Source organism: Lissotriton vulgaris, chromosome 3_1 (genome assembly GCF_964263255.1).
Source record: "Lissotriton vulgaris chromosome 3_1, aLisVul1.2, whole genome shotgun sequence".
Lineage (NCBI taxonomy): Eukaryota > Metazoa > Chordata > Amphibia > Caudata > Salamandridae > Lissotriton > Lissotriton vulgaris.
The window spans coordinates 878,234,472-878,260,181 of record NC_141689.1 but is presented as its reverse complement, the minus strand read 5'-3'; the positions used below and the strand labels follow the sequence as shown (position 1 = coordinate 878,260,181).

Here is a 25,710-nt window from a genome sequence, read left to right as displayed (position 1 = left end):
GCGGACCGACAGTTGAGCAGTAGGCATAGTAGTGGTGTCCCTGCACTAGTAGAGTTCATTTTTCGAGTACTGGTGGTTAAGCTGGATTTGTTGTAGGTTGTTATGGTTGGGTTTCCTATTCTTAGGCCAGGGTTTTCTGTTGGCATTGATCGGGACTGACTTAATTTCCTCCCCTATGCTGCTAGTTTCTGGCTCATATGATCGTATTATGGTTAAGGTTTCATCGTCTGATAGGTATTTAAGATTTCTGTCTGGTCGGTTATGTCTATTTGATAATGGTATGAATGTCTCTCTACTCTTTTCTTGAGAGCTATGCACTAATTTATGGGCGTATTCGACTTTGGTGTGGGTGCTTTCAGTGATTTCCAGTATTTTTCCAGAGTTTGTAATGAGTTTAAAATGTCCTGTGACATATTACCCAGTTTTGTTTGAAGAGCTTCGATTTCTTTCTGAGATTGTGTATAAATTCCAGATTTGATCAAATTTAAACAAAGAGGGACCTCTACCTCTAGCCAAGGACACCTCAGAGTCATACACATGTCTCAGGAGGGCCCACCATTCAACTGCCTTTGGGAGAATAGTACACATCCATGCTCTGGCTATACATAACTGAGCATAGACAATCATTATTGTCAATGAGCTCTTATTTCCCCCATGGTACTCAGACCTGACCCCCATCAGCATCTCTTTAGGGGATAGTGAGACTTGGAATCCTAGGCCAGATGACATGAGCCTGGTTTCCTCGTCCCAAAAACCGCGCAGGGCTGGGCATATGGCAAACATATGTACAATGTCGGTGGCTAGGGAAGTACATTTGGGGTACCTGACTTTATGCCTAAATATATTGGCACCTCATTTGGAGAGCCTCTCAGGAGTTGCAACGTAGACAAAAGTCAGCAGGGTTATAGAGAACTGCACTACCTAGGCTTGGTCACGTTAGTGTAGATATTGCCCACCTCAAATGGTCAGCTGCCACTTAACCATATATAAGATATGCAAACAAGTAAGGATGAGAGGCAATATAAGCTTGCAATACGATTTAAGATATACAAGTAGATAAACAAGAGTCGTTGATTGCAGTCTTGGATTCTGTATTTCAAGTGTGCCCAATTTGCATCAGTTTAGACAGCCAACACATTTTGCCCACACAGGGGCTTCTTCAGGGCTAAGGCTCGAATAGCCGTCCGCATGTCTTTGGTTGGACAATTTCAGGATGAAGGCGTAGAAAACAGCCAGGTAATGTCAAATCAGAACGATAAATTGTATAGTAGCGCAGTGTGGCATGGTGTATCCGTGTCCGGTTGGCGACTAAGTCTCAATTGGAAAGTGAATGAACTGCAGTCTCTGAGGAGTTTAGTATAAAAGACAAATAGTCTTAAACTGTTGTAATTTGAGATTAATGGAGTGTACCAAACAATCAATGATCTCCAGTGCCCTCAGAATCTCTGAAGCAAGGATATCAGAGGATAGAAGCGGTTTCCATTTTGTTGCCAATACCTCATTATCACCAGTGGCATACTGAGACAAAATCTGGATATATCGCACTTATCAATGGTTTCTTATCTAATTTAGATAAAGTTAGCTATTTAGCTTGAAACAAGAAAGATAGTGGAGCCTTCCTAATTGCAGCACCTAATCTCAATAACTCCTCATTATAACATTCCCTTTAATGTTGGTAGTTGGATTTGTGTGCACACTGATCGGCACCCACCATCACAATGCTAGTTCACAAAAGAACTTGAAAAGTTTCCATAAACGCACAGGTGCACAACACAAATTTTGGCAACAGAATGAATTTTGACACTAATAAGGCACAGGAGTGGTGTTCCTTGGTTTTGATTCTTTTTATTCCAAAAAACGTGCTAGGCAAGGGTTGAACAGCCGACACGTTTCGTTCACTAGGGACTTCTTCAGGGCGGTTTCTAGGTTTGAAATAGTTGTGGTGTTGTATCCTAATTCTGGAGATGTCAGTCTCAGAAAGAGGTCCTGGTACTGGATACTTAATAACTTTAGAGTATCCAAGAAAAAGTCTTCTCAGAGACAACAGGAAGACCACATGTGAGGACCACAGTCAGTCAGGAAATCAAAGCTTCAGTATGCACGTCGGGGTATATACCTCCCAAAATTCTAATATAGAAGTATGCAACATGGAGGTTGGTAACGAGAATTGGAATGGTTGTAACCAGTGTCTGGAAGAGCCACCAAGAGGGCCATATGAGTCGAGGGCTAATAAGTTGTCTGTGATTGTTAATTAGATGCAGTAAGTCACTTTTAAAATTGCTTCATAATTGATCCTACAAACTGTAGCGTCCCTCAAGCTTGATGCTGCACGGATACGGTTATCACCGCCGTTATCTCTGAAGGAGGTCGTGTCGGGCCGCAACGAATGAATCGCGAGCCAAATTATTGACAACGGATGGGAACCTTTCCTTTTATTTCTTGGGCCAAGAGGGACGCTACAGTTAGTAGGATCAATTACGAAGCAATTTTAAAAGTGACTTACTGCATCTCATTAACAATCACAGACAGCTGATTAGCCCTCGACTCCTATGACCCTCTTGGTGTCTCTTCCAGACACTGGTTACAACCATTCCAATTATCGTTACCGACCTCCATGTTGCATACTTCTATATTAGAATTTTGGGAGGTATATACCCAGACGTGCATACTGAAGCTTTGATTTCCTTACTGACTGTGGTCCTCACCTGTGGTCTTCCTGTTGTCTCTGAGAAGACTTTTTCTTGGATACTCTCAAGATATTAAGTATCCAGTACCAGGACCTTTTTCTGAGACTGACATCTCCAGAATTAGGATACAACACCACGACTATTTCAAACCTAGAAATCGCCCTGAAGAAGTCCCTAGTGGACGAAACGCGTCGGCTGTTCAACCCTTGCCTAGCACGTTTTTTGGAATAAAAAGAATCAAAACCAAGGAACAGCACTCCTGTGCCTTATTCGAGTCAAAATTAATTCTATTGCCTAAATTTGTGTTGTGCACCTGTGCGTTTATGTATAAAGTTAGCTATTTACCTTCAAGATCCGCCAGGCAGTTACACCCTGACAAAACGCAATCCCCCACTTGCAAATACTTGAAACAATAGTGGTTAAGAAGCCCATGGATAGCCTGCAAACCGGCAAATTAGCAGAAACCATTCAGATCCTACAGCTGCCTGATAGTCTGAACTCCATATCATGCCAAGGCCCTACCTATAGAGTCCTGAAATACTGATGGGAAGGCAGGATTATCCAATAGCTGTGTTTCTGTATTTAAAAATGTTAGAGAATTTATTACAGATTTCCTGCCCGATATGGATGGCATCCTTCACATTCTTAAACCAGATCCTCTTATAGTAATTAGAGTCTCCTAGCCTAGAGGAAAAGCCTAAAAACTCAGCCCCTAGCGCTGGCTGGTAACAAAAAGCTACTACATATGGGTCAGCCGGGATTAATAAACTACGCAGGCACCCTCATTTCAGTGAATTTCTAAGCTTTTTGGAAATTCTAATTCCGGACTATAACGTCCGTGCAACCTTTGGGGGTTTTTTTCAGGGAATTTTTATGGTTTTATAACTAGTAGTCATGTTTGCAGAGTGGTGAAGAAATGGGACTGCGCCTCCAACCAGTTCTCATGAATCCCGCTGTGTAGGACTTACAAGAGGTACCAGGACGGATTCTTGACCCCCAAGGTCCCTCAGGAGTAAAGTGGACTTCATACCCCAACCAGTGGTACCCCACAAGCTGCTTTTGCAGATTGGTGGAGAAAGGGGGCGTGGCCTCCGAAGACCTCTTAGCACTCCTGCTCTGTGGGACTTACTGGAGATAAAATGAGGGGTAGCTGCCCTCCAAGGACGTCCTTGGGGGCCAACTACCCCTCCTGTTACCTCCAGTAAGTCCCACACAACAGGAATGTCGAGTACTGGTAGAAGGCCATCCCTCTTTCTTTACCAATCTGCAAATGCCCTTCCTGGCACACTATTAGTTGGGGTATGAAGTTCCCTTGGCTCTTGGGGCGGGGGGGGGGGGGGGGGGGGGGAAGGGGAGGGGTGACAGGGAAGCGTGAATGAGCCAGCAGATGCCCCTCTGAGTGACTGACCAATGCGCTTTGTGACGCCCCAGGTATCGTAGTACATAAGGCCGCTACTTTGGGGATTGGAGTGGAAGGAGGCACCAATAGAGAAAACGCTTGATGGTCTACAAGGGGCAATGGGTAGGAGGCACTGAGAAACGGCCGGAGGAGCTTGCTAGTACTGGCGTGGAGACTACGGTGGCGCCTAGGGGGTCAAGAGAGCACTCCCGGGGCAGGACCCTTACAGCTGCCCTACTTGGTCCAGGCTTGCTCACGGTCCACTGAGAGGTGAGCTGAGACCCGACCTGGTTGCTGCGGTGAGACTGGGTGTGACCCTACCGGCGCGGAACTCTGGGAGACTTCGTGGTGGGAATACGGGGGGCTCTTCTCCCTGCGGCGTCTCGCCATGGGGAAACCTAAAGGCAAGAAAGAAGGAGCTCAGCAGCAATCAGACACTGAGCTGCCAGGCCAAGGCGAGCAGGAAGAGTTGGAACAAACACGTGATCCCCCCTGCAGCTCCAGCTGGACAAAATCTTGGCGGCGATAGCGGACTCCAGGGCAGCGCTGCAGCAGGATATAGCGCAGGTAGCCACGGGCCTGGGTCACTTGTGAGCGGACCATGGTAAACTGGTGGACAGAGTTAAAGTAGTGGAGGGAGCACTGCAAACCATTGACCCGCTTCAAAATGACCTCAAGGCCACAGTGACTGATGTCTTGGATCGCGTTGGAGCACTGGAGAGAAGGGCGGAGAAGGCGGAAGGGCGCAATCGCCGGAACAACATTTGCATAGTGGGATTACCGGAAAAAACGAAGGGAAATGATATGGTGCAGTATCTGGAGTCATGGCTCAAGACGGCGGTGGCCCCTGAGGGCTATAGACCTACACGTTGGTGAGAGCACACAGGGTGCCCGCCAGACCGCCACAACAAGGATGACCCCCGAGACCGGTGGTAGCGCGGTTGTTACACTATCGCGACAGAGACCTCCTGCTCCAGAGAGCGGGCATGGACGGCCCCTATCAGGTGGGGAACAGTAAGGTGAACCTATTCCCGGATTACACTTACGAAACCCAACGGCGCCGGACCTCCTTCTTGGCTATCAAGAGAGAACTGAGGGAGGAGGGACTCCAGTACTCGCTGTTGTTTCCAGCCAGGCTGCGAGTCATTGTGGATGGCACATCGAACTTTCATGACACCCCAGAGGACGTCTGTGCTTGGTTGGAATTGTACAGAGCAGGGAAAGATGGCACGGGGCAAAGAGCGAGGGTTCCTGCGGACCTTCTGCTACAGAGGAAGTCAAAGAGACTTCGACGTAGGCAGAGAAGGCTGAGGAGGCCATTATCGCAGCAGACGGAGGCAGAACGGCGGGATGTACTAGATGCGGTAGCAGCTCTGTCAAGAGCGCAGGGACGATCGTCTTTGGGAGCAACAGATTCCGACAAGGATGAAACTGACACTGAACATTCGGAAGCGGACAGTACCCTCCTGCCGAAGGTCATGCCGGCGACGGCAGAGGGGATGCTCGACGAAGGTTGAGGCAGCTGTTGAGTTGATCATGGCGAGATATAACGGACTTGATGGACTCACTGTTACAGGTTTTTGAAATAGGAGTGGGGAGGGGGAATCGTTTCAAATATTTTTGACATTTATCCAGGGCTCAGTTTGACATGCCAGGCACGCAGAAGTTGGGAGGAGATCCGTTAGCACCCAATCCCCCCTCATCGCCCTTAAGGCATGCCCTCAGCGACTGCTGTTGGGATTAGTAGAGTTTGTGAGTGTATTTTGGCTTGGATGGGGACTAGCGGTGAGTCACTAGGTCCTGTTCTTTGGGGGGGTGGGCTTGGGGGTTAGTTGGGGAATTTGCGGGGGGGGCCACACCGGTGTATTAGCGAAAGCAGGATGGGGCATGCAGGTTTTACTCAGGGGGAATGGGAGATACCGCTGATTTATGTTGCATTACCTGGAATGTGAGGGGCCTACACACCATGACACAACGACATAAGGAAAACGCACACTTGGTCCGCAGGGGTGTGCACATTGCGTTGCTCTAGGAGACGCATTTAACCAAGGCGGAGGGTTTGGCTCTGCAAAGACGCTGGCGGGGGCAAGTTTTCAATACTACTTATTCGGCGTTTCCGCGGGGAACCTGGATATGGATTAGAGCGGGGGTCCCCTTTCAGGTCACGAGGCAGATGATAGACCCAGCTGGCCGATATGTGGCCATAGAAGGTAGGCTGAGAGGCAGAGATATAGCCTTCTGTAGTGTGTATGCGCCTAACATAGACCAGGTGGGCTTTCTGACGCAGCTCTCTGGGTCGCTAGCACATTATCTCGCAAGCTCATTGGTGATGGGAGGAGATTTTAACTCTGTGACGGACATATCGCTCACCAGATCTCACCCCCCGCCGGCTGATTCCCCGGTGCACAGGCTGACTAAAGGCAGACTCGCATGGCAGAATAGCTGGGGCCTGGTAGACGTGTGGCGCATTCAACATCCGCGAGATCGCGATTACTCCTACTTCTCCGGAATGCACGACCTGCATGTCAGGCAGGACACAGTGGCGTGCTCGCCAATAATGCTGCCCGCCATAATACAGTCGAATGAATAATAAAATTGAACTACCAACATCATATGGCTACTGGAAGTCGATTCTTATAAGGAATTTGGATGGACAAGAAAGTGCTAAATTGCACAAGGGATAAAAGTGACTATCTTGGATGTGCACTGGTGTAATACTTTTGATAATACAGACGGAGTACCTTACTAGGACGATCTCCGATCGTAACCAGTTGCGTTTCACCTTACACTGGATGCCTGGGGTGTCTAGCATCCCCACATGGAGACTGCGCCCTGACACATTAGAAGACCCGATCTTCCGGGAGGCGGTGGGCGAAGGAATCGCTCATTACTTTGCGGAGAACGCGGGCTCAGCCTCAACGAGGGCAGTAGAATGGGATGCTTTCAAAGTGGTAATCAGAGGGCTATGTATAAGTAAATATGTGGAAGTGCGAAAGGTGCTCCTACAAGACTTGAACAGAGCTGAGGAAGACCTACGTAAGGCGGAATTAGCTAGACCTAATCACCCTGAGCTTCAGACTGAACTCCTGGCAGCAAAGGAAAGGGTAGCAGCAGAGGTGGAACGATTACGATGTTTCGATTATAAGGCATACACAGTGAGGTCTCATGCAGAGGGAGACAAAGCAGGGTCCTTGCTAGCCTGGTTGGCCAACCCGGAGAAGAGAGGGTCTGCAATCTTGGCTCTAGAATCGGAAGATGGGGAGACTATGTTTACCCAAAACGAGATCTTACACAGTTTTTTGAGATATTAGGAAGGGCTATATGAGAGCTCGCTGGAGGCAGGTGACCCAGAAATCGGTTCCTTCTTGGAGGACATCCCACTGCCAGAGTTAGAGCACGAGCAAGCATTGTGTTTGGGCCGGGCGATAGAGCTAGGCGAAATTAAGAGCGCCATTAAGCATATGGCCAAGAATAAGACTCCGGGAGTAGACGGATTGCCGATAGAATTCTATGCGCAGTGTATAGACCTGTTGGCGCCAAGACTACTGGAAGTCTACACGGAAGCAAAAGCTCTAGGTCAATTACCCACCTCCATGCGGGAGGCATTGGTGATCCCACTTTTGAAGCCAGGTCAGGAGGGGACGAGCCCGGCCTCGTACCGCCCGTTGTCAATGCGGACTACAGACTACAAGATACTGAGAGGCATCCTGGGGACCCGTCTCTTAAACCATATGACCACACTGATCCATGCAGACCAGGCTGGTTTTATACCAACGAGGAATACGTCCGGAAACGTTAGGAGGTTAGTGAGATTGCTTGAAGAGGATCAGCGGGAAGCCCAGCAACCTATGATCTGGTCAGTGGATATAGAGAAGGCTTTCGACAGCTTGGAATGGCGGTACCTCTATGGGACGATGGGTCGATTTGGCCTGGGGTCAGACTTTGTGCAGGGGACAACAGTGCTGTATGCATCTGCAGTGGCCAGGGTGCGAGTGAGAACACTAATATTCACACAATACCAGGTAGCCCGTGGTACCAGACAGGGTTGTTCGCTTTCACCTTTATTGTTCGCACTAGCCGTAGAACCGCTGGCGGCAAAGATTAGACTGGGCGGTCACTATGATGGGCTGCAGTGTAGAGGAGATAGACAGTTTATATCTTTATACGCTGATTACTTGTTATTTCTAGAAGACGCAGGTAGAGTGCTGACGAGAGCAGATGCCCTGCTGTCGGCCTTTGGAGATATATCGGGATTGAGAGTAAACTGGCGGAAAACATGTTCCCGGTGAGACAGGGCGAGCACCGGCCAACTACGGATAGCACGTTTTATGTACTAAGCATCCACTGCATCTCTGGTATTAATGCTGCTTTTATTTTTTTGTATTTGGATTAAAACACCATTTTGACATAATTTTATTGATTATTAGGGACCATGATGCCCCAGGTCTCTAGTCATTTCTGTGGGCTATCCATAGGGTATTCACTAGGCACTGGTTATATGGAAACATGGATGTGAGGTGTTGAAATTATTCTCAATTCTCAGATGTCTGTGCCCATAGAAACGCTAGACACTACTCCAACAGATGCATATGGGAAAGGGCATTGGTAATCACCTCTTTGGAAGTGCCATTAATTACCATTCTCACAGTCACGGGTTGTTACGTTTTAAAGACTGGAATCAGCCTATAGAGTACACATACTCTCGAGTGTTGAGAAAGCTGGAGTTAACTGGATGTTTAGCGTTGGGGCGCTAGAGGGCGCACTGCGGGATGGCTGGCTCTTGAGTCGGCTCCACCGGACAGGAGACCGTTTAATGCATAAACTGCGGTGCAGAGGCTACGAAAATGAGCGGGCATTGCTGGACGGGCAGTCGGAACATCTGCGGAATGCCAGGCAGGGGTTTCTGAGGTCCAAAACTGCCTAAATCAGGACCGGTGGGGCGAAACAGCGAGAACCTCGGACAGACTTTCAAAATGGCGGAAACCGCGATGTGAGGGGACGGCGAAAAAAGAACGTGAAGAGACCGCGGAACTGACCCTAAGTGCATCCTTAACACAGCGTGGAGATCGGCAAATCATCCGGAACGGAAGAATTGCTAACTGACAGAGGCAGGCACGGACTGTGAGTACATTAAGCCATGCGTTCCAGGAAGCACAAGATGGCGGCCGCAATGAAACGCACAAGACTACTGCGCGCCTTTTGAAGAATAACATACGCCACAGCGATGTTTCTCGATACGTCCACCAAATAAGCGTGCCGGCCTCTCCCTGCCCGCATACCCCGCAATATCGTCTGCGCCACAGCTGGGCATTTTGCGTCTGTTTGTGGGAGCGTACATGTGGGGAGCTGGAGGCTCTGGAAGTGGCCCTTCTGGCGGGAGAGCAACGGAGCCGGAGGAGTCGGAGCCAACAAGTTAATGTGGGGAAACTGGCAATAACTAGCACATGACCTTGGAGTGTCGGGCCCCTTGAGACATAAGGTGCGCGCAGCGGTCTCATGTTCGTCGATCGGAGATAGGCGTGAGAGCCTTACACACGCAGTGGTGCGCTAAGATGGTTCCGTAGAAGCAGCCACACTATATCGACGTTGTACGATAAAAGAGGGAGGCCCTGTATGACATTGTGAGCTGCCTGCATCTGGCGAGCTGCGTGTGATCTGCAACAAGTACCTATGTGCCTGGAGGAAAGAATGCACATGGGAGAAGAAGTATGAGTATGCAGCTTTCGAGAGAGGATGGATGCCCGAGTCCCCGTGGGCCACTGGTGAGGTGTTGGCATGGACACGGACCCTAACCTACATCGCCGCTGAAGGCCAGCCAGTGTCACAAACACCGGATGAACACAGTGACGAGAAGGGCGCACGTCATTCAAAATCTGCCGCGCAAAAATCGCGGAGGACCCAACGTGACCAGTGCCATGGGTAAGCCGGAAAAACAACAAACAAAGCTGCAATTTGAGGCAAAAAAGCAAACTAAAGGTGCGACTGGTGGGTCGGAGGCGGAGGGAGACCATGAGTTAGAGGAGGGATCCGGAATGGAGGGAGTACTACGCGCTATACAGCGCATCCTACAAGAAATGAACGGTAAATTGGATACTCTCACACAGAGAGTGGACCACATGGCTTCCAAAATCGACAAGCATGGGGAAAGGTTGGTGGAGGCGGAAACAAGGATATCGGCAGTAGAAGACGTCGCAAATACCAACGCTACAGCCTGTGCCGCCATGGAAAAGACGATGGAAGCTCTACGCAGTAAGGCGGAGGATTTGGAAGCGCGGTCCCGCCGCAATAATATTCACATAGCGGGTCTTCCGGAGTCAACAAACACTGGCAAGATGGAAGTGTATGTGGAAAACCTCCTTAAAGATCTATTTGGAGCAGAAGAGGTCTCTACGGTATTCCTGGTGGAGAGGGCCCACCGATCCTTGGCACCACGTCCGAAGCCTGGAGCACCCCCCCGCATCATAATAGCACGACTGTTGAACTACAGGGACAGGGACATGGTCCTCAGACGGGCACGAGAAAAAGGCGACATTACTCACCAAGGTAACAAACTCGACTTCTATCCAGATCACACTATAGCGGTCCAGTTGGCCCGCAAGGAATATAACTCAGCGAAAAAGAAGCTCAGGGACTTAGGGGTGGAATATTCCATGCTTTATCCCGCAAAACTCAAAGTAAACCACAAAGGAAAATCAATGGTTTTCACTACACCACAGGCAGCTCATGAATTTATCAAAAAATTAGACAGGCGGATACGCACGCCAGAACGTGAAGAACGGCAGGACGACGAGAGCTGAGAGATACCAACAAGGTAATATTGTACCAGTGTAAACTTATGATATAAAGTACTGCCGATGTATAGCGCCAGGAAAATAGACTGAAGTGGACTGAGACAAGGTGTGCTTTCCTATCACTTTTCTTGCACACACTGAACAATGTCCACATAAACAATAAGACAGACATGATCTTTGTTTGATGGTGGGTGGGATACCCTGCACGCTCCACGGGCCGTGAAACACAAACCCAAGACTAATTTTTGCCATAATTAGCGAGTTAATGATGATTGTGGATCGCTTATACACTGCAATTACATTGTGCAAGGACACAGGAGATATGAGATGAATGTACCGATTCGACACAGTCTATAGCAAAATGATGGCATCAACATGCTGTTGAATGGTGAAGACCATATTGATGCACAGGAAACTAACTACTTGGAAACTCTGAAAGAAGGGGTAAATTGCGTGACCCAGTTACGTTAAAATTTCCCATGGACACTGAGCTGACATTTGGTTTTGGCAGGAAATGCACTGTCGGTGATCTGCATAGTGGCAGAAAGAGACCTTACTGACAACGGTGAGGCACTAACATGATAATGATTTGACGCTCCTACAGAGTAGGGGACAAGGTCTTGGATTGGGGGCTTTGTAGCCCCGACACACTGCATAGAATTACGACAGTATAGGAAAAGACTGTAGCTTTATAGCGCCATGATTGCGTTAATTGACTGTGACGGTTTATCCGTCCACACCCACAATGTGGGTGAAGATGTGTGAACCTGGTGGACCCCCTACATGGGGGTTCCCCAATACATGTTGGTTTCATAGTTTAACCTGTTTGGGGTTCTGGCTTTGGCAGAATTGGGTTGCTGAAGTGTGTGGGGCGGGGGGGGGGGGGGGAAGGAACAGTTGGGGATGTTTGTTGCAAATCACTGTATCTGAGAAGCATTGCAAACTCCAAATCACTTTTTCTGTATGAGATGGTAGATTTCCTTGTAGTAGCCAACGGGCCAAATAGCAAATTACAAAAGGTGAATAGCGTCGAGACCATGAGTGGTAACCAAGTCACACGCTGAAATCCTAAAGGGCACTAACCTGAACTTTCTTACTTTGAATGTAAGGGGTATGAATCATCACAAAAAAGTGCGACTGATATTTGCATACCTCACAAGACACAAGATAGACATTGCCTTCCTCCAGGAGACACACATTGCAGCACATACAACGAATACCATAGGAAGGAGGTGGGCGGAGTCTGTGCATAGTTCCAACTACTCATCGTACGCACGAGGTGTAAGCATACTAATCAGAAATGGTATTAATTTCCGAGTATCAAAGGTACTAGAAGATCCGGAAGGTAGATATGTTATAGTCCTTGGCTTACTCAGACACCACACAGTAGCTTTAGTAAACATGTACGGACCAAACACGGATGACCCAGGTTTTTTCACGAAATTATGGCATGTTATATCAGATTTAAATGTTCCGCATTTGGTGTGGGGAGGCGACTTTAATATAGCATTACATGATGGGTTAGACAGGTCACCTACCACAGTAGAAACACACAAACGAGCACGCGCAGAATTACAAGATGCTATAGAAGAGATACATCTAAGTGACATTTGGAGGACATGAAACCCAGGCTACGCGGAAGCCACACACGTCTCGGCAGCGCATCACAGCTGGTCGAGGATAGACTATTGGTTGGGGTCAAGCGATGTATCTTTATGGACAGTAGATGTTAAACACTTACCACGCACACTCTCTGACCACAGCCCAGTACTACTGTCATTGCAGCTACCTAATTATGTGCCCCCGCCTTTCACCTGGCGATTTAATGCAACGGCCCTTCTAGACACAGTATACACAGAAACCATACACAAAGCCATAGCAGAATACTTTGACCTCAAAGCTCCGTCGACGGAAGACAAGGGGTTCTTGTGGGAAGCTTTCAAAGCGACGATAAGGGGAAAATGTATTAGCACAACAGCGGGGATACTGAAAGATATTAGACAGCAGATACGGACTAGGGAAGACAAATTGAGTGCACTGGAGCGTCGATTTTAACACACACAAGATATTTCCATACTGGGAGATATCAAACAAGTCCTGTCTGAACATCAGGAATATGCAAATGCAGAAATTAAGTACACCACAAAGCGGGGTATAGCCAGGGCATATGGGAAAGGTGGCAGACCGGGAAGGGCACTCGCTCAGAAGATATGTACAGACCGTGCCCCACAGCACATTCATACGGTAAGGGACACCGCTGGAAACAATAGATATGACATGAAAGGGATACTGGAGGAATTCTGTAAGACTTATGGCCAACTTTATAAATCTACTTTGTGCGTCTCACCTGACACCATCTTAGACTACATGGAGGATGTTGAAATCGCCTGGCTATCGGATGGTCATAGGGCATATCTGTCCAGCCCGATCACGGTAGAAGAAGTAACCGAGATTATTAAAGCTCTCCCTAACAGTAAGGCGCCAGGGCCTGATGGGTTTACTGGAGAGTTCTATAAAGCGTTTGTTGATCAGCTGGCCCCGCACTTGGTAGGGATGTATGGGGAAGCGCACGAGAAACAAATTCCCCGGCATCTCTTCGAGAGGCGATGTTAATCACCCTGCTGAAGCCCGGGAAAGATCCAGAGCTTTGTGACTCGTATAGGCCCCTATCACTTATAAATGTGGATGCAAAAATCCTAACATCATTGCTGGCCTCACGCCTGAAGCCATTAATGCCATTGCTGATTAGACCAGATCAATCAGGTTTTATACCTGAAAGAGCAACTACACATAACACAAGGACATTATTTGCCCTTTCCCATTACCTAATGCCAGACACCAAAGCTGCGGCGATCCTTCTGGACGCAGCAAAAGCTTTCGATACAATTGAATGGGAATACCTGCATGCAGTATTGAGACGAATGGGCTTTCCGATAATGTTTACACAATGGATTACTATGCTGTACACGGATCTGTCGGCTAGAATAAGGGTCAATGGTTACGTTTCGGACCCGGAGGTGGTCGGTAGGGGGACTAGACAGGGTTGCCCCTTGTCCCCCCTGCTGTTCGCGCTGATGCTGGAACCTCTAGCATGCAAAATCAGGCACCACCACCACTATTCGGCACTATAGTTCCCAACGCGACCCTTACATATATCCTTATATGCTGACGATATGGTGCTATATGTGAAAGACCCTGCCCAAAACCTCAACCCATTGTTGAGGGAATACATTAAATTTGGTCAACACTCTGGTCTGCAGATCAACTGAGCCAAATCCCTAATATTAGCGCTAACTGACAGCACCACCCCCATTTGCATTGGATTACCCAATGGAATGGCAGGACGAACCCAAAAGATACTTAGGCATCTGGTATCACCGGGACCCTGAACTGGTCATTCGTACGAACTATGGGAGGGTCATTTCCGACATGGAGGAGAGAATAAACAGATGGAATAAATTACCACTTTCGTTAGCAGACAGAACTGCCATAGTAAAAATGGTGCTTCTACCCAAGTTTCTCTACTTGTTTAACAACATTCCTATCAAACCACCGGCAGCAGTCTTCCAAAACATAAATAGATTGGTCCTAAATATTATCTGGGCAGGAAAACAGGCTAGACTTGAACTCCAAACATCAACTCTACCATATGCGCAGGGCGGTTTTAAGGTGCCAGATCTTTATCTCTATTACCTGTGCGCGCAAGCGCAATTCGCTTTCTACTGGTACCACGAGATACCCTTCATGTCGCACGTAGCTATTGAGACAGGAGATGCCCACCCCATTCCTTTGTCGGCAATACTGCCACACAAGCGTCCCCCACTGCATACAAAAGACAAATACGATAGATGCCACCAACACAGCATGGCAACTGATGGCAAAAAAAGCAAAAAAGCTCCCGCTATATGCACCTGACTTACCTATAGCACATCATCCGGAGCTATCGGTGACACAAGAAACAGTAGGCATGGAACTGTTACAACGTGCAGGAATTGATAAAATGGGCGATCTTTACGAGGAAGGGCGTTTTAAAACACTAGACACATTGAGTTATATTAGTAACCCAACTTTACTGTTCACTTTCACTTATTACCGATTGCAGAGGGCAATGAAGGAGCTGTACACTGTATACCCTGAAGAGCCTCAGCAACTGCTCTCCTTACAATACCTGTTGACAACGCCCACAGCAGCGCATTTAGTTTCCAGGTTATATGCCTGGTTACAGGAAGACATTGCGAACAACACAGACAAAATGAGGCCTAAATGGAATAGCGTTATAGATGAACCACTATCTACAGAGGAATGGTTTGTAACATGTATGTTAACTGACATGCTTACCCCAAATGGCAACCTAAGAATATTTCACTACAAATACTTACATCAAATGTACTACACACCACACAAATTGCATAGCTACGGTTTAAGTGCAGACTCAAGATGTAAGAGGTGTAAAATGGAAGACGCAGATTTTATACATCTGGCTTGGAGTTGCCCCGGGATAGCGGACTATTGGGGAGAAGTGACAGAAGCACTAGGCGTAATGCTAGACACGCATATAGAATGTTCAGTAAAGGTGTGCCTGTTGGGCCTGGTTCCGAATATACGAGCAAGAAAGCGCAAGTTCTGTGTAATAGCATTGCTAATGGCTAAGCGTAGAGTCTCACTCCTCTGGAACAGCAAAAAGCACCCTAAGATGAAAAACTGGCTGGCGGATCTCACATATTGTAAAGACACGTTAAACACGTATGAGGAGGAACTATCTGCAGGTGCTAGACCCAAAGACTACTGGATGTACCTAATTGAATATCTGAAGGGGAGGTCAACACCAGCTGATGAGTAAACAGTAGTTTCTTTTGTTTTGTTTGTTTCCTCTGTTGGTAAGGCCCGTGGTAACATGGGGACACCATGTCAGAAATCAATAGCAGAATACAACGAACACGACAGGAGTGAGAATGTTGTGATGCAGAGCGCTTTGTTAAGTTATGAGAAAATTAAGGATGTTAAAACGTAGAAAAATTTACAAAAAGTTCTACTGTGACGACATATCAGAATAGAATTTGCCTAACATGCAGAACAAGTAATAACTGTTAATACAAAACGCCACCGGGCCTCCGGGATGCCGGTAAAAAAAGGCTGTGTAACACAAGTTGGTACCTCCATATTGACATGAATATCATGCTGCCGGCCTCAGGGTTGTAGGCACAAAAAGCGGTGTACTGTGTGAAAGATGCAATAAAACAGTTTGAACATCAACAAAAAAAAAACTGGATGTTTAGCGTTACACTGGCAGAGGAAAATATTTTAAATAATATTCCATGTAGAGCAGCTTAATGCAGCCACTTTTATACAAAGTTTACCAAAAAAATTGTGTTGTAATTTTACCCTGACCTAGGGCCTAAACCTCTTTCCCTTCCCATTGTCTCTGCCAGTGTTTCTCCTTCCTCTCCTCCCCACTTGTTATCACCTTTGGAATCTTGCTTGGGAGTTCAACTTAGACTGTTGATGAGGAACTGGCTGTCAGAGAGGAAGAGAATGGAGACCCTGTAGCTTCATGAACCGGTCATGAATAAATATTGGACTTACCTCATCTTCTGTGTCATGTCTTGGATTACAATAATTTGGCTTATAGAATCTTCGAGGTTTTGTGAGGAAAACATACCTTCTTTAACCTGTAAATATAGTCCCTCTTCAAAGAGTCCTCAGCCTGCTGCAACTCCTGCAACTCTTGTTTTGACATAGACTCTTCTGTTATGGAATTATCCATGTCCTGATCAAGACCCCGTTCGTCCTTCCTTTTTCTCCTGGATCTTCTGGCCTTTTTTTTCATGGAATCTATAGACCATTTAAAAGGGATGTCTGATTAATTACACCACAAAAGGCCTACAAACCCAAGCAGACAAAAGCAAAATATGGAACATTCTGGAATGCAGACTGCTGGCAACTGGTACAGATGCAGCACTATTTTTTTTCTGTACAATGCATGACCCCTTTATGCAAAATGGACATGGAAACAGGAAAGTACACACAGAAACTAAAATACAGACCTGACACAGTGATCAATGTACCCATGGGAAGGATGGAGGAGAAAGAGCTACGACCATACAGTGCAGGGTAAGGCTCATAAAGATCAACAAAAAGAATGCAGGTCTGTTTTAAATGAAGAATGGGTACACTTAAGCGTTAAAAGATCAGAAAAGTAGAGATTATTCGTGAAGTATTTATTTAAAGAGCCACAGCGAGTATGACGAAAGGAAGATTCATTGTGTATCCAGGCAAAACAGGCCTGAAAAATCATTGTATCTACATGAGTCTTAGTGATTAATACAATTCACTTTCAGGTCTATTTTATTCACACATTATCTCAGCAACCTAAATCTACAACACATGTGCCTCTCCCACCCACTCAGACAGTATGCAGCACAATGTGATATGGATTTCAAGGTCTTGGTAGGATCACTATCGGGTTTCACAAAACTACAATGTAATAGCATTTGAGAGAGAAGTGCCATACCTTTGTGAAGTGAAATTAAAAATCTCTTACGAAAATTCCTAACTCAAGAAAGGTTTACCTCTGCATCAGGAGGGGCAAAAATAATTGGGCTATATTTTTTGTTTGAAAATCAATACGATAGGGGGCGTGGCCAGCAACATGGCCGGTTAATACGTGCAGTAGCGGAGCTCCTCAAAGGCTGCCTCCTGATCCGTCGTCAAAACCCGTCCTGCAGCCACAAAACACTACTGATCTGGAGCTGAAGGTGTCCTGAGCCGGTACGAGGAGAGAAAAGCGGAGATTCCGGTGACACGGACTGAGGAAACGCTCCGGAGTCCCTTCCCCGCGCGCCCGACCACAGTAACATGGCGGCCGTCGGACCCAGAGTGCTCGGAGCGCTGTGAGCTTGGCTCCCAGCCCGGCCCCACTCAGGTGTGCCAAGGGGGGAGGTGCGAAAGAGGACGAAAACACCCGGAGTGACCCCCGACTCCGAATTCCCCTCGCCCTCCCCCGTCCAACTGGAGGCTCGGGCCGGAGGGAGACCTACACCAAAATGGCGCCCGGAGCGAAGAGAGTGAGCTGTCGGCTCCGAGGGGCGCTACCTGACCGGCAGGCGGCTTAGCGGAGGAGGCTGGTGTGCGTTGAGGACAGAGCGGAGCTCCGACGCGGGTGAGAGGAGATCTACCCGCCCGGCGAGCGAAGCTCCGTTGCGGTGAGGACCAGGACCCGCCCACATGCATTGACCCTGATCCGAAGCTCCGGAGGCCTGGTGCGGAGTACCTGACAAGAGCGGCGGCCGGAGCGAGGCCCCGAGGCAGGCAACACCGGCTGACGGAAGGCCTTTACTGCCCCGGGTGAGACACGCTGCAGGCGCGGCTCCCACCTGTCCGGACCACACCACTGGGGGCGGGAGCCGCTACCGAGCCTTGCTGCAGGCCTGCCTCCGTACGTTCTGCCGGGCAGCAGGGGATCACTGTTGACCTGCCTCTAGCGAGAGAGGCGGCCTGGAGGAGCCTGGGCCGGGCTGACACCTCCTGGTTGCCACCCCCTCGTGACCCTGAACACCGACACGGCAAAGAGAGAGGGACAGGAGTGACGGTGGGACGACCACGCGTCGGTGGTGAGGGGCGGCTGCATTAGACCAAGGAGCTCCCTGAGCCGCGAGGGTCCACGGCCTCACACTCCCACGGACGCCGCAACTCGGAGCAGTGAAGAACTCCACGGGCCACACCGCCTCATAGTGAGTACGCCAGGAGGACACGCTTTGGGGGCGCGCTCACGGCGGCTAGAGGCACCAGTACGGGAGGCGGTGTGAGGCATCGGGAGGCCATACCTGGCGGACGGCGGAGGGGGGACTGTTCCTTGGCGGGACGGAGAGACAGACCCAGCGCCTGAGGTAGGCCACAGAGGCCGGAAGGAGTGGGAGACGCGGGCAAGGACACACCTGGTCAAGGCCACGTCGAGAGGGCCCGGGCTCCGGTTCGGGGACAGAAGGAAATCAGAAGGGGAGCCACAACAGGTGGGGACTGAGCGGGCAGCAGCGGAGGACTACGAGAGCCCAGGTCTTGGGGGGAACGCCCGGAGGCCTCCGCCAGGGCCAGCATCCACTAATCACTACCCGGAGGCGGCTGCTCAAGGGAAACAATGGGGAAAAAGGAGAACCCGGCGAAAGGTTCCAAACAAGGCCCAATGGACAACTCTGCTGCGCCACGTCCAGTGGCGGAGGGCCTCCCGGCGGCCCCAACCGGGCGCTCCGACACAGAACTGCTGATGGCGGCGATCCAGGCCTCCCGCACCGATATCCAGGAGTCCAGGGCAGCGCTGGAGGTCAAAATCGGCGAGATGGGGTCAGAAGTGACACTCTTGAGACAGGACTTCCGAAATTTGTCAGACAGGGTCGCCTCGGCGGAAACACGCATGGGCGAGGCCGAGGACTCGATCACGACCCTCCGAAGAGACATGGCGGAGCTGCAAGCCTCCCACCGCCAACTGGCTTGGAAAGTGGACGATGCCGAAAATAGAGCCAGGCGTAATAACCTGCGCTTTGTTGGATTTAGGGAGGGAATTGAAAAGAATGACATGGTATCCTTCCTCCACGCGTGGCTCAGAGAAACGTTCACACAGGCACAATTTTTACCGTGTTTCATAATAGAAAGGGCGCACAGGGCTCTCCTTGCGAAACCACCTGAGGGGGCAAGACCACGACCGGTCATCGCTCGTTTCTTGAACTTTGCAGACAGAGATCTCATACTGAGAGAGGTGAGGAAGTTGGGCGAGATTCTTCTGGAAAACTCCCAGATCATGATCTTTCCAGATTACAGCCAAGAGGTGCAAAAGCAGAGACGATCCTTTGATTCGGTGAAAGCTAAACTTAGAGACCTAAAAATATCGTACATGCTATTTTTCCCGGCAAAACTTAAAGTGATCTTCAACGAACAGACACTTTTTTTCACTCATCCGGAAGACGCTTGGCAATGGCTGGAGGAGCGCCCCATCCTTAACAGCAGGGAGACAGCAAGGCGTGATGCGCTGGATAAGTCACTGAGAAACACGACACGCTGGGAACTCCCGAAACCCCAAAGACTCAAATCCAGACGCTCAAGAAGGCCAGCCCCAGCAACGCCATACAGAGGACGTGATACCGGGAGGACACGGAAAGGGCGTTCTGCCTCTCCAGGAGGTGCAACAGCACAGGGATCGGGATTTACAGTACTGCGCAGTACTGCGCAGCACGGCAAGGTCGGAAGGAGAAGAGGAAGAGATGCTCGATTGCCCCTCTTCCTCCTCTCCTTCTCCGCCTGACGTGGGGCTATCGGATCACCCGTTGGTGAAAGAGATCAGAGTGATGGAGGGGACATGTCAGGACAGCACAGTGCTCCAGAGTCGGACACTCATGCACAATACACCGGGCGTACAATGACACGGTGAAGTAGATGGTGAATCGAGGACTCGATGGACTTGCAGGAATGGAGCGGCAGCCTGCAGCAGGGAAGCACGCAAGTTGACACCCCCCCCTTAACAGTGTTTTGTTTGCCTTGTTTATAGGGTTGTTTGGTGCTTACTAGGGTGGATGTGGTGGGTGGGCGACAGGCCTACTACTTCGGAAAGCTAGGTCTGTCAATCGGACACAACTGGAAGGGGAGGGAGGTGGGGTGGGGGAGGGGGGTGACTTCAAATTTGTTGGGGCAGGATTCGGGAATGGAATCGGGTGGGACAACTGAAGACTCGGGTAAGGGAACACTGTAGCAAGTTGTGTCTTTGCAACACCGCCAACTGTAAGTGTTGGGTCACTCATGGTGAATGCACTTTCCCATGGCAGGTACCGTAGCAACACTGCAGGTGGCAGGCAAGAGGCTGGACATACTGACGTGGAAGGTTAACGGGCGCGGTTCAAAAATCAAGAGAGGGTTGGTAAACGCATACATCAAAAAGACGGACCCCGATATCATTTTTCTGCAAGAAACGCATCTAAGGTGTACTCAGTGTGCCTTCATTGCTAGGGGCAAATACAGGGTATTGGTCCATAGTTCTGATTCCAGGGGAGTGACAATCATAATTAAAAGATCCCAACCCTTCGCCATCACACGCACGTGGCTCGACCCACAGGGCACATATGCGGGAGTTCAGGGCAATTGGAATAGGCACACATATACCTTGATCTCTGTATATGCGCCACCTAAGCTGCAGTCACGCACGAATGCTGCGGTGGCGAACATCCTCCTGGACACAGCAGACACAACACAGGTGGTAGGGGGGGACTTCAATGATGTGATGGACGTTACTCTTGATAGATCCAGCACCGCAGTTGACGGCGTACATAGGACTGCTTTATTTGACTGTTGCGTGCTTATCTAGGATCCTGATCAATACTGTGACCTTATGCCCCTATTCGGCTATAAATCCATTTATTCCCTATATTGGCATAACCGTTCAAGTGCGATATTCAGAAAGTCATCTCTGGCCTCACACGAACAGAGCCACATTCCAGAATAGTTTTCTCTGCCACTTCCTTTGCAACCAATTAGTGCAATGACAGAGCAGAAGTCACTATCTGAGATTCCTAGATTAACACTCCGAGTTCTTCAACAAGATAAAAACTCAGCAAACCTGGAAATCCCCGCTTGCTGTGTTTTCATTAGTAATGGAACTCTAATGAGCAACTGATAGCCATCACTTCCTAGTGACATCTTTAATTGACGTCTTATGTCCAGCAAACTTACGTCAAACATGGCACCTTTCAGGTATAAATATTACCAACGTTGCCTTAAGCAAATGCTGTGTTGCTGTGTAGCTGCTGACGTTGTTAGCTGTAGCCCCCTGTTGCTGCAGCCTGCTGCCCGTCGCCTGAAGCTGCTGATACCATTATCGCTGCTAAAGCGCGAACGATGGTGTGGTGAAACTAGGAGCTGAACAGCCGTCCCTCTGCAAAGAGCCCAGCAGATGCCAGCTGCCCGCGGACGCTGTCCCCCCTCCTCCTCCTCGACGCGCTGAAGAGAGACGCTGTCTTTCTCCTGCTGAGAAATCCAGCTCCAGCGTTTCTGGTCTACCCTTGCGGGTGACTGGGATACCAAGTTTCCCCTGAAGGAGATACCAGACCTCCATCATTCTATTCAGAGGTATGGTGTTGACTAAACCCTTGAGAGGGAATTCTTGAAGCAAACCTTGGCAAAACCAACTTAACTTAAAGCTACTTACTTACTCCCCTCCCAAGTATTAGGCTTAGGTCAGGTACACTGGGGTAGGCGCAGTTAGAAGCACCAGTTGAGTATTTTAGTCTAATGTATATATGAATGTATATATGTTTTATTACTTTTAAACCATTGTATGGCTAAGAAACCATATCAATGCTTTTACAGTATTATCTCGCAATACTTATCTTACTGTACGTACTTTTTATCATAACAAGTCTTGCAATTGTGGCAATACATTTCTCTTGTATGAGAAGAAAGACTGTTCAATAAATGTTAACCCTTTATTGACAAACGCCCGTCTCTCTATTCTCTACATATTGTGAAAGTAAACTGCACCAACCTGACTGAGTAAAATAACTGTCTATTGTTTCACACGGCCCTAGAGATTGACTCTTGATCTGAGGAGCAAAGTTGTCATGTTGCACGGTTGTTGGAAAACTGAATCCCTTCTTGTCTGTGCCAGGGAAGCTGATCACTTCCTATTCAGTCAAGAAAGTTTCCAGTGACCTCTGAGCTAGTTGGTAACAAACCCAATTAAGTTTAGCATAGTCAGTGGAGGCCTGGAAGATCCGCACTTCTACGTCGATACTACTGTTTATGTTATTCCAATGCGCAGGGCCTAGTGGGAAACTAGGAACTACACTACATGGCGCCCAAACGTTTGGTAAGGCGATAAACTAACGCTAGACGTTAGAGTAACTCAGTCGTGCATTTTTCACACAGACCCCTTTCTCCCGTAAATACTCCAATAGACGTCTGGAGTGGGTGAAAGGTTAAAATCCGCCCGAACTCAGTAGGAAGAGATTCCTATGTAAAGCTCTGGTTTATTCAACGTTGAAGGATACAGTGTTCCAAAATATTGTGCACCTAATCTTTGTCTCCTTGGAGACCTACTCTGCAAACCTTGCATTTATACAATGCCAGCAGCAGATGCGACTCAGCAGGGTCCCGAACACACAGACCCGGATGCAATTATCATCCCGGTCCACTTAAGAAAATCTATAACTTTAAAACTTATAGAAAACGGACTGACACCACAAGGTGGTACAGTAATTTTCGTGATAGAGGCACACGAATATCGGCAGACAGAGGTATTCTATTCATGGATAAACTTTCCAGCGGCAAACGCTACAACAAAAGAGTTTCACTATTACAAAATAGAGGAACCTCCGGAAGAGTACGCTCCTTTCGAGGAGACTGAAATCCCACTAAAATTCCAAGAGCACCTGCTCTGGTTTAATGGCGCCCTAAAACACAATGATCATATTACCAGGCTCGGTCCACTAGGTAGACCAGGAGCAACGTGGCCGGTTCTAGCCAGCTACACACCACATACGGACATTGCAAAAATGTCTAGAGAAGAGCTGTTAGTACAGCTAAAAACACTTAGAAAAATACATAGGCAATTAGTCCAATATGTAATGCGGACTGCAACAGTCCAACCAGCTGTTAATGTACCACAGCTGACCCCTCATCAGGGGAACACTAATAAAATTACACCACAGAACATACAGTCATGTCTTGGTAAAACACCCATAAAACGGGAACAAATTTCTTTCTGGTTAGCACAGAAAATCACTCAAATAGAGGCAGTATTTCCTGATACTACCCCTATAGAGAAACACAGAATCTTGACAATCTGCCTTCCTATGGGAATCGCACCACACGTGGAGGACTGCGACACTTGGGGTACAGTCTTTGCTTCCATTTACACAAAAACACACGGTGTTCCGTCTATGGCGGTAATACCAGAAGTGCTAAAACAGATTCAAAATGAATACGGTCCAGAGCCCGCTTTAACTCTTGGTATGAAATTACTGAAAGACTTCAAGCAGGTCTCAGCTATATTACTAGCCAACATTAAAGGAGAAGCAGCATCTGTGGCGATCCGCCAGAAGTTGAAGGAAACAGATATAAAAGATCCAGTTGAGCTTGCCAAAATCATAGAAAAATGCTATGAGGAATTAGGTAGAGACAGCTTGGGTGGAAAACCGGTAAAGCCCCAACTGCTCGAAAATCCTGAAAAATTATTTATTAAAAATAATTTAAACACTCCTAAAAAGAGCTGGGATGAAAATAAACAATCCACTCCCAAGGAAAAAGTTTTCCAGTCCAGAGGAAGGTCTCCTCGACGGAGGGAAAGAACTCCGACTCGAGAACACCAGTCTCCCCAGAGGGAGCCCTCTGAGAAAAGATATAACCTTAGAAATAGGGATAATCTGAAAAAACCTGATAGATATCAAAGTATTGACACACGTCCCTCTCGATCTTTTTCGCAGAAATAGGAAAGAAGAGGACGGTCAGACCCAGGAGAGCACACCAAGTCCAAAGACAAGGAACCTGCTCAGAGTAAAAAATCTCAATTTCAGAAAAAGAAGGTAGCCAGTATTAGAGTAATCAACCATGCCGAGAATACTGAGGACACAGTTGAAAAACGGGGAGTGGGCATTGACAATGTTGGACAGTGCAGCAGAAATCAATATAGCGCGCAAGATCTTGATGAGTCATCTGGAGACAGTGGACACGAATGAATACATTCAGGTTGAAACTGCCGACACCAGACTTAGCGAGCCCCATAAAATATACGAAATAACATTGCGTATAGAGGGTGATAAGACTAGGAAAATAAGAGGTCTATTTTGGGATAAACTCTCAAAAGGCTATGATATTCTGTTAGCTGAAAAAGATTGGCCCCCAGAGATTGTCAGGGAGTGCCCTCGTGGCGAAGAAGTGATTATGCCTGCCTTCTCGAATCACATTCCGATTCCCAAAAAATATACATATGCAAGGAAATGGGCAGTAGCCCAGGCACCGGCATTATATAAAAATCATGTAGGATGGGATGAGGACTCACCTCCTCACAAAATCCAGTTAAAAAGTGAACCAACTGCCCAACGGCAGTATCCCATTAAGCAAGAAGCTAAAAAACAAGTCAGGGAGATCTTAGATCAACTTGAATACCAGGGGGTGATTGAAACATGCACCTCTCAAATGAACAATCCTTTGTTTCCTGTCTCCAAGCCAGATAATTCATATCGTCTAGTTTTGGACTACAGACACCTTAATACATGTTGTAAAACATTTGCAGTACAAAACTCGCATAGTGCAGCCCTAATGAATAACATAGTTAGGAAAAAATATAAAACGACATTAGACATATCTAATGGTTTCTTTCGTCAAAACATTGCACCAGAAAGCAGATATTTGACCGCTTTCTCAGCATTTGGGTCGCAGGAAAAATTCTGTCGACTCCCACAGGGGTTCAAGAACAGCCCAGGACTATTCTCAGCTAGAGTAACAGAGTTACTACAAATATATGATGATGAGGCATTGTCTTACGTAGATGATATTTATCTCACAGACGACGACTTGGATACTCACTTGAAAAGAGTGAACACCATTATACTTGGGTTCGCTGCAGAGGGTTACAAATTCAACTTTAAAAAGTCCCGAATTGCCCATCTGACAGTACTATTCTTAGGGTACGAATTATCAAGTGAAGGGAAAAGCCTAGCGGACAACTTCTTAGAGAAGTGCGCTGTACACCAAGCTCCAAAAACGCTGAAGAATTTACAATCCATTCTAGGTTTTCTGAATTTCGGAAGAACTTACATTCTAAATTACGCAGAGAGGGTTAAACCTCTCTACGAAC

General features: G+C 48.0%; 1 protein-coding gene across 1 annotated transcript in view; it reads right to left on the bottom strand.

The window, feature by feature from the left end:
- Positions 1 to 25,710, bottom strand: part of TUT7 (terminal uridylyl transferase 7) — a 1,558,036-nt gene that overhangs the window by 1,483,070 nt on the left and 49,256 nt on the right. Inside the window, exon 2 of the mRNA XM_086961199.1 lies at positions 16,537 to 16,709. Within this exon, the coding sequence (XP_086817325.1) occupies positions 16,537 to 16,709 (173 nt within the window). The remainder of the gene's footprint in view (positions 1 to 16,536; positions 16,710 to 25,710) is intronic.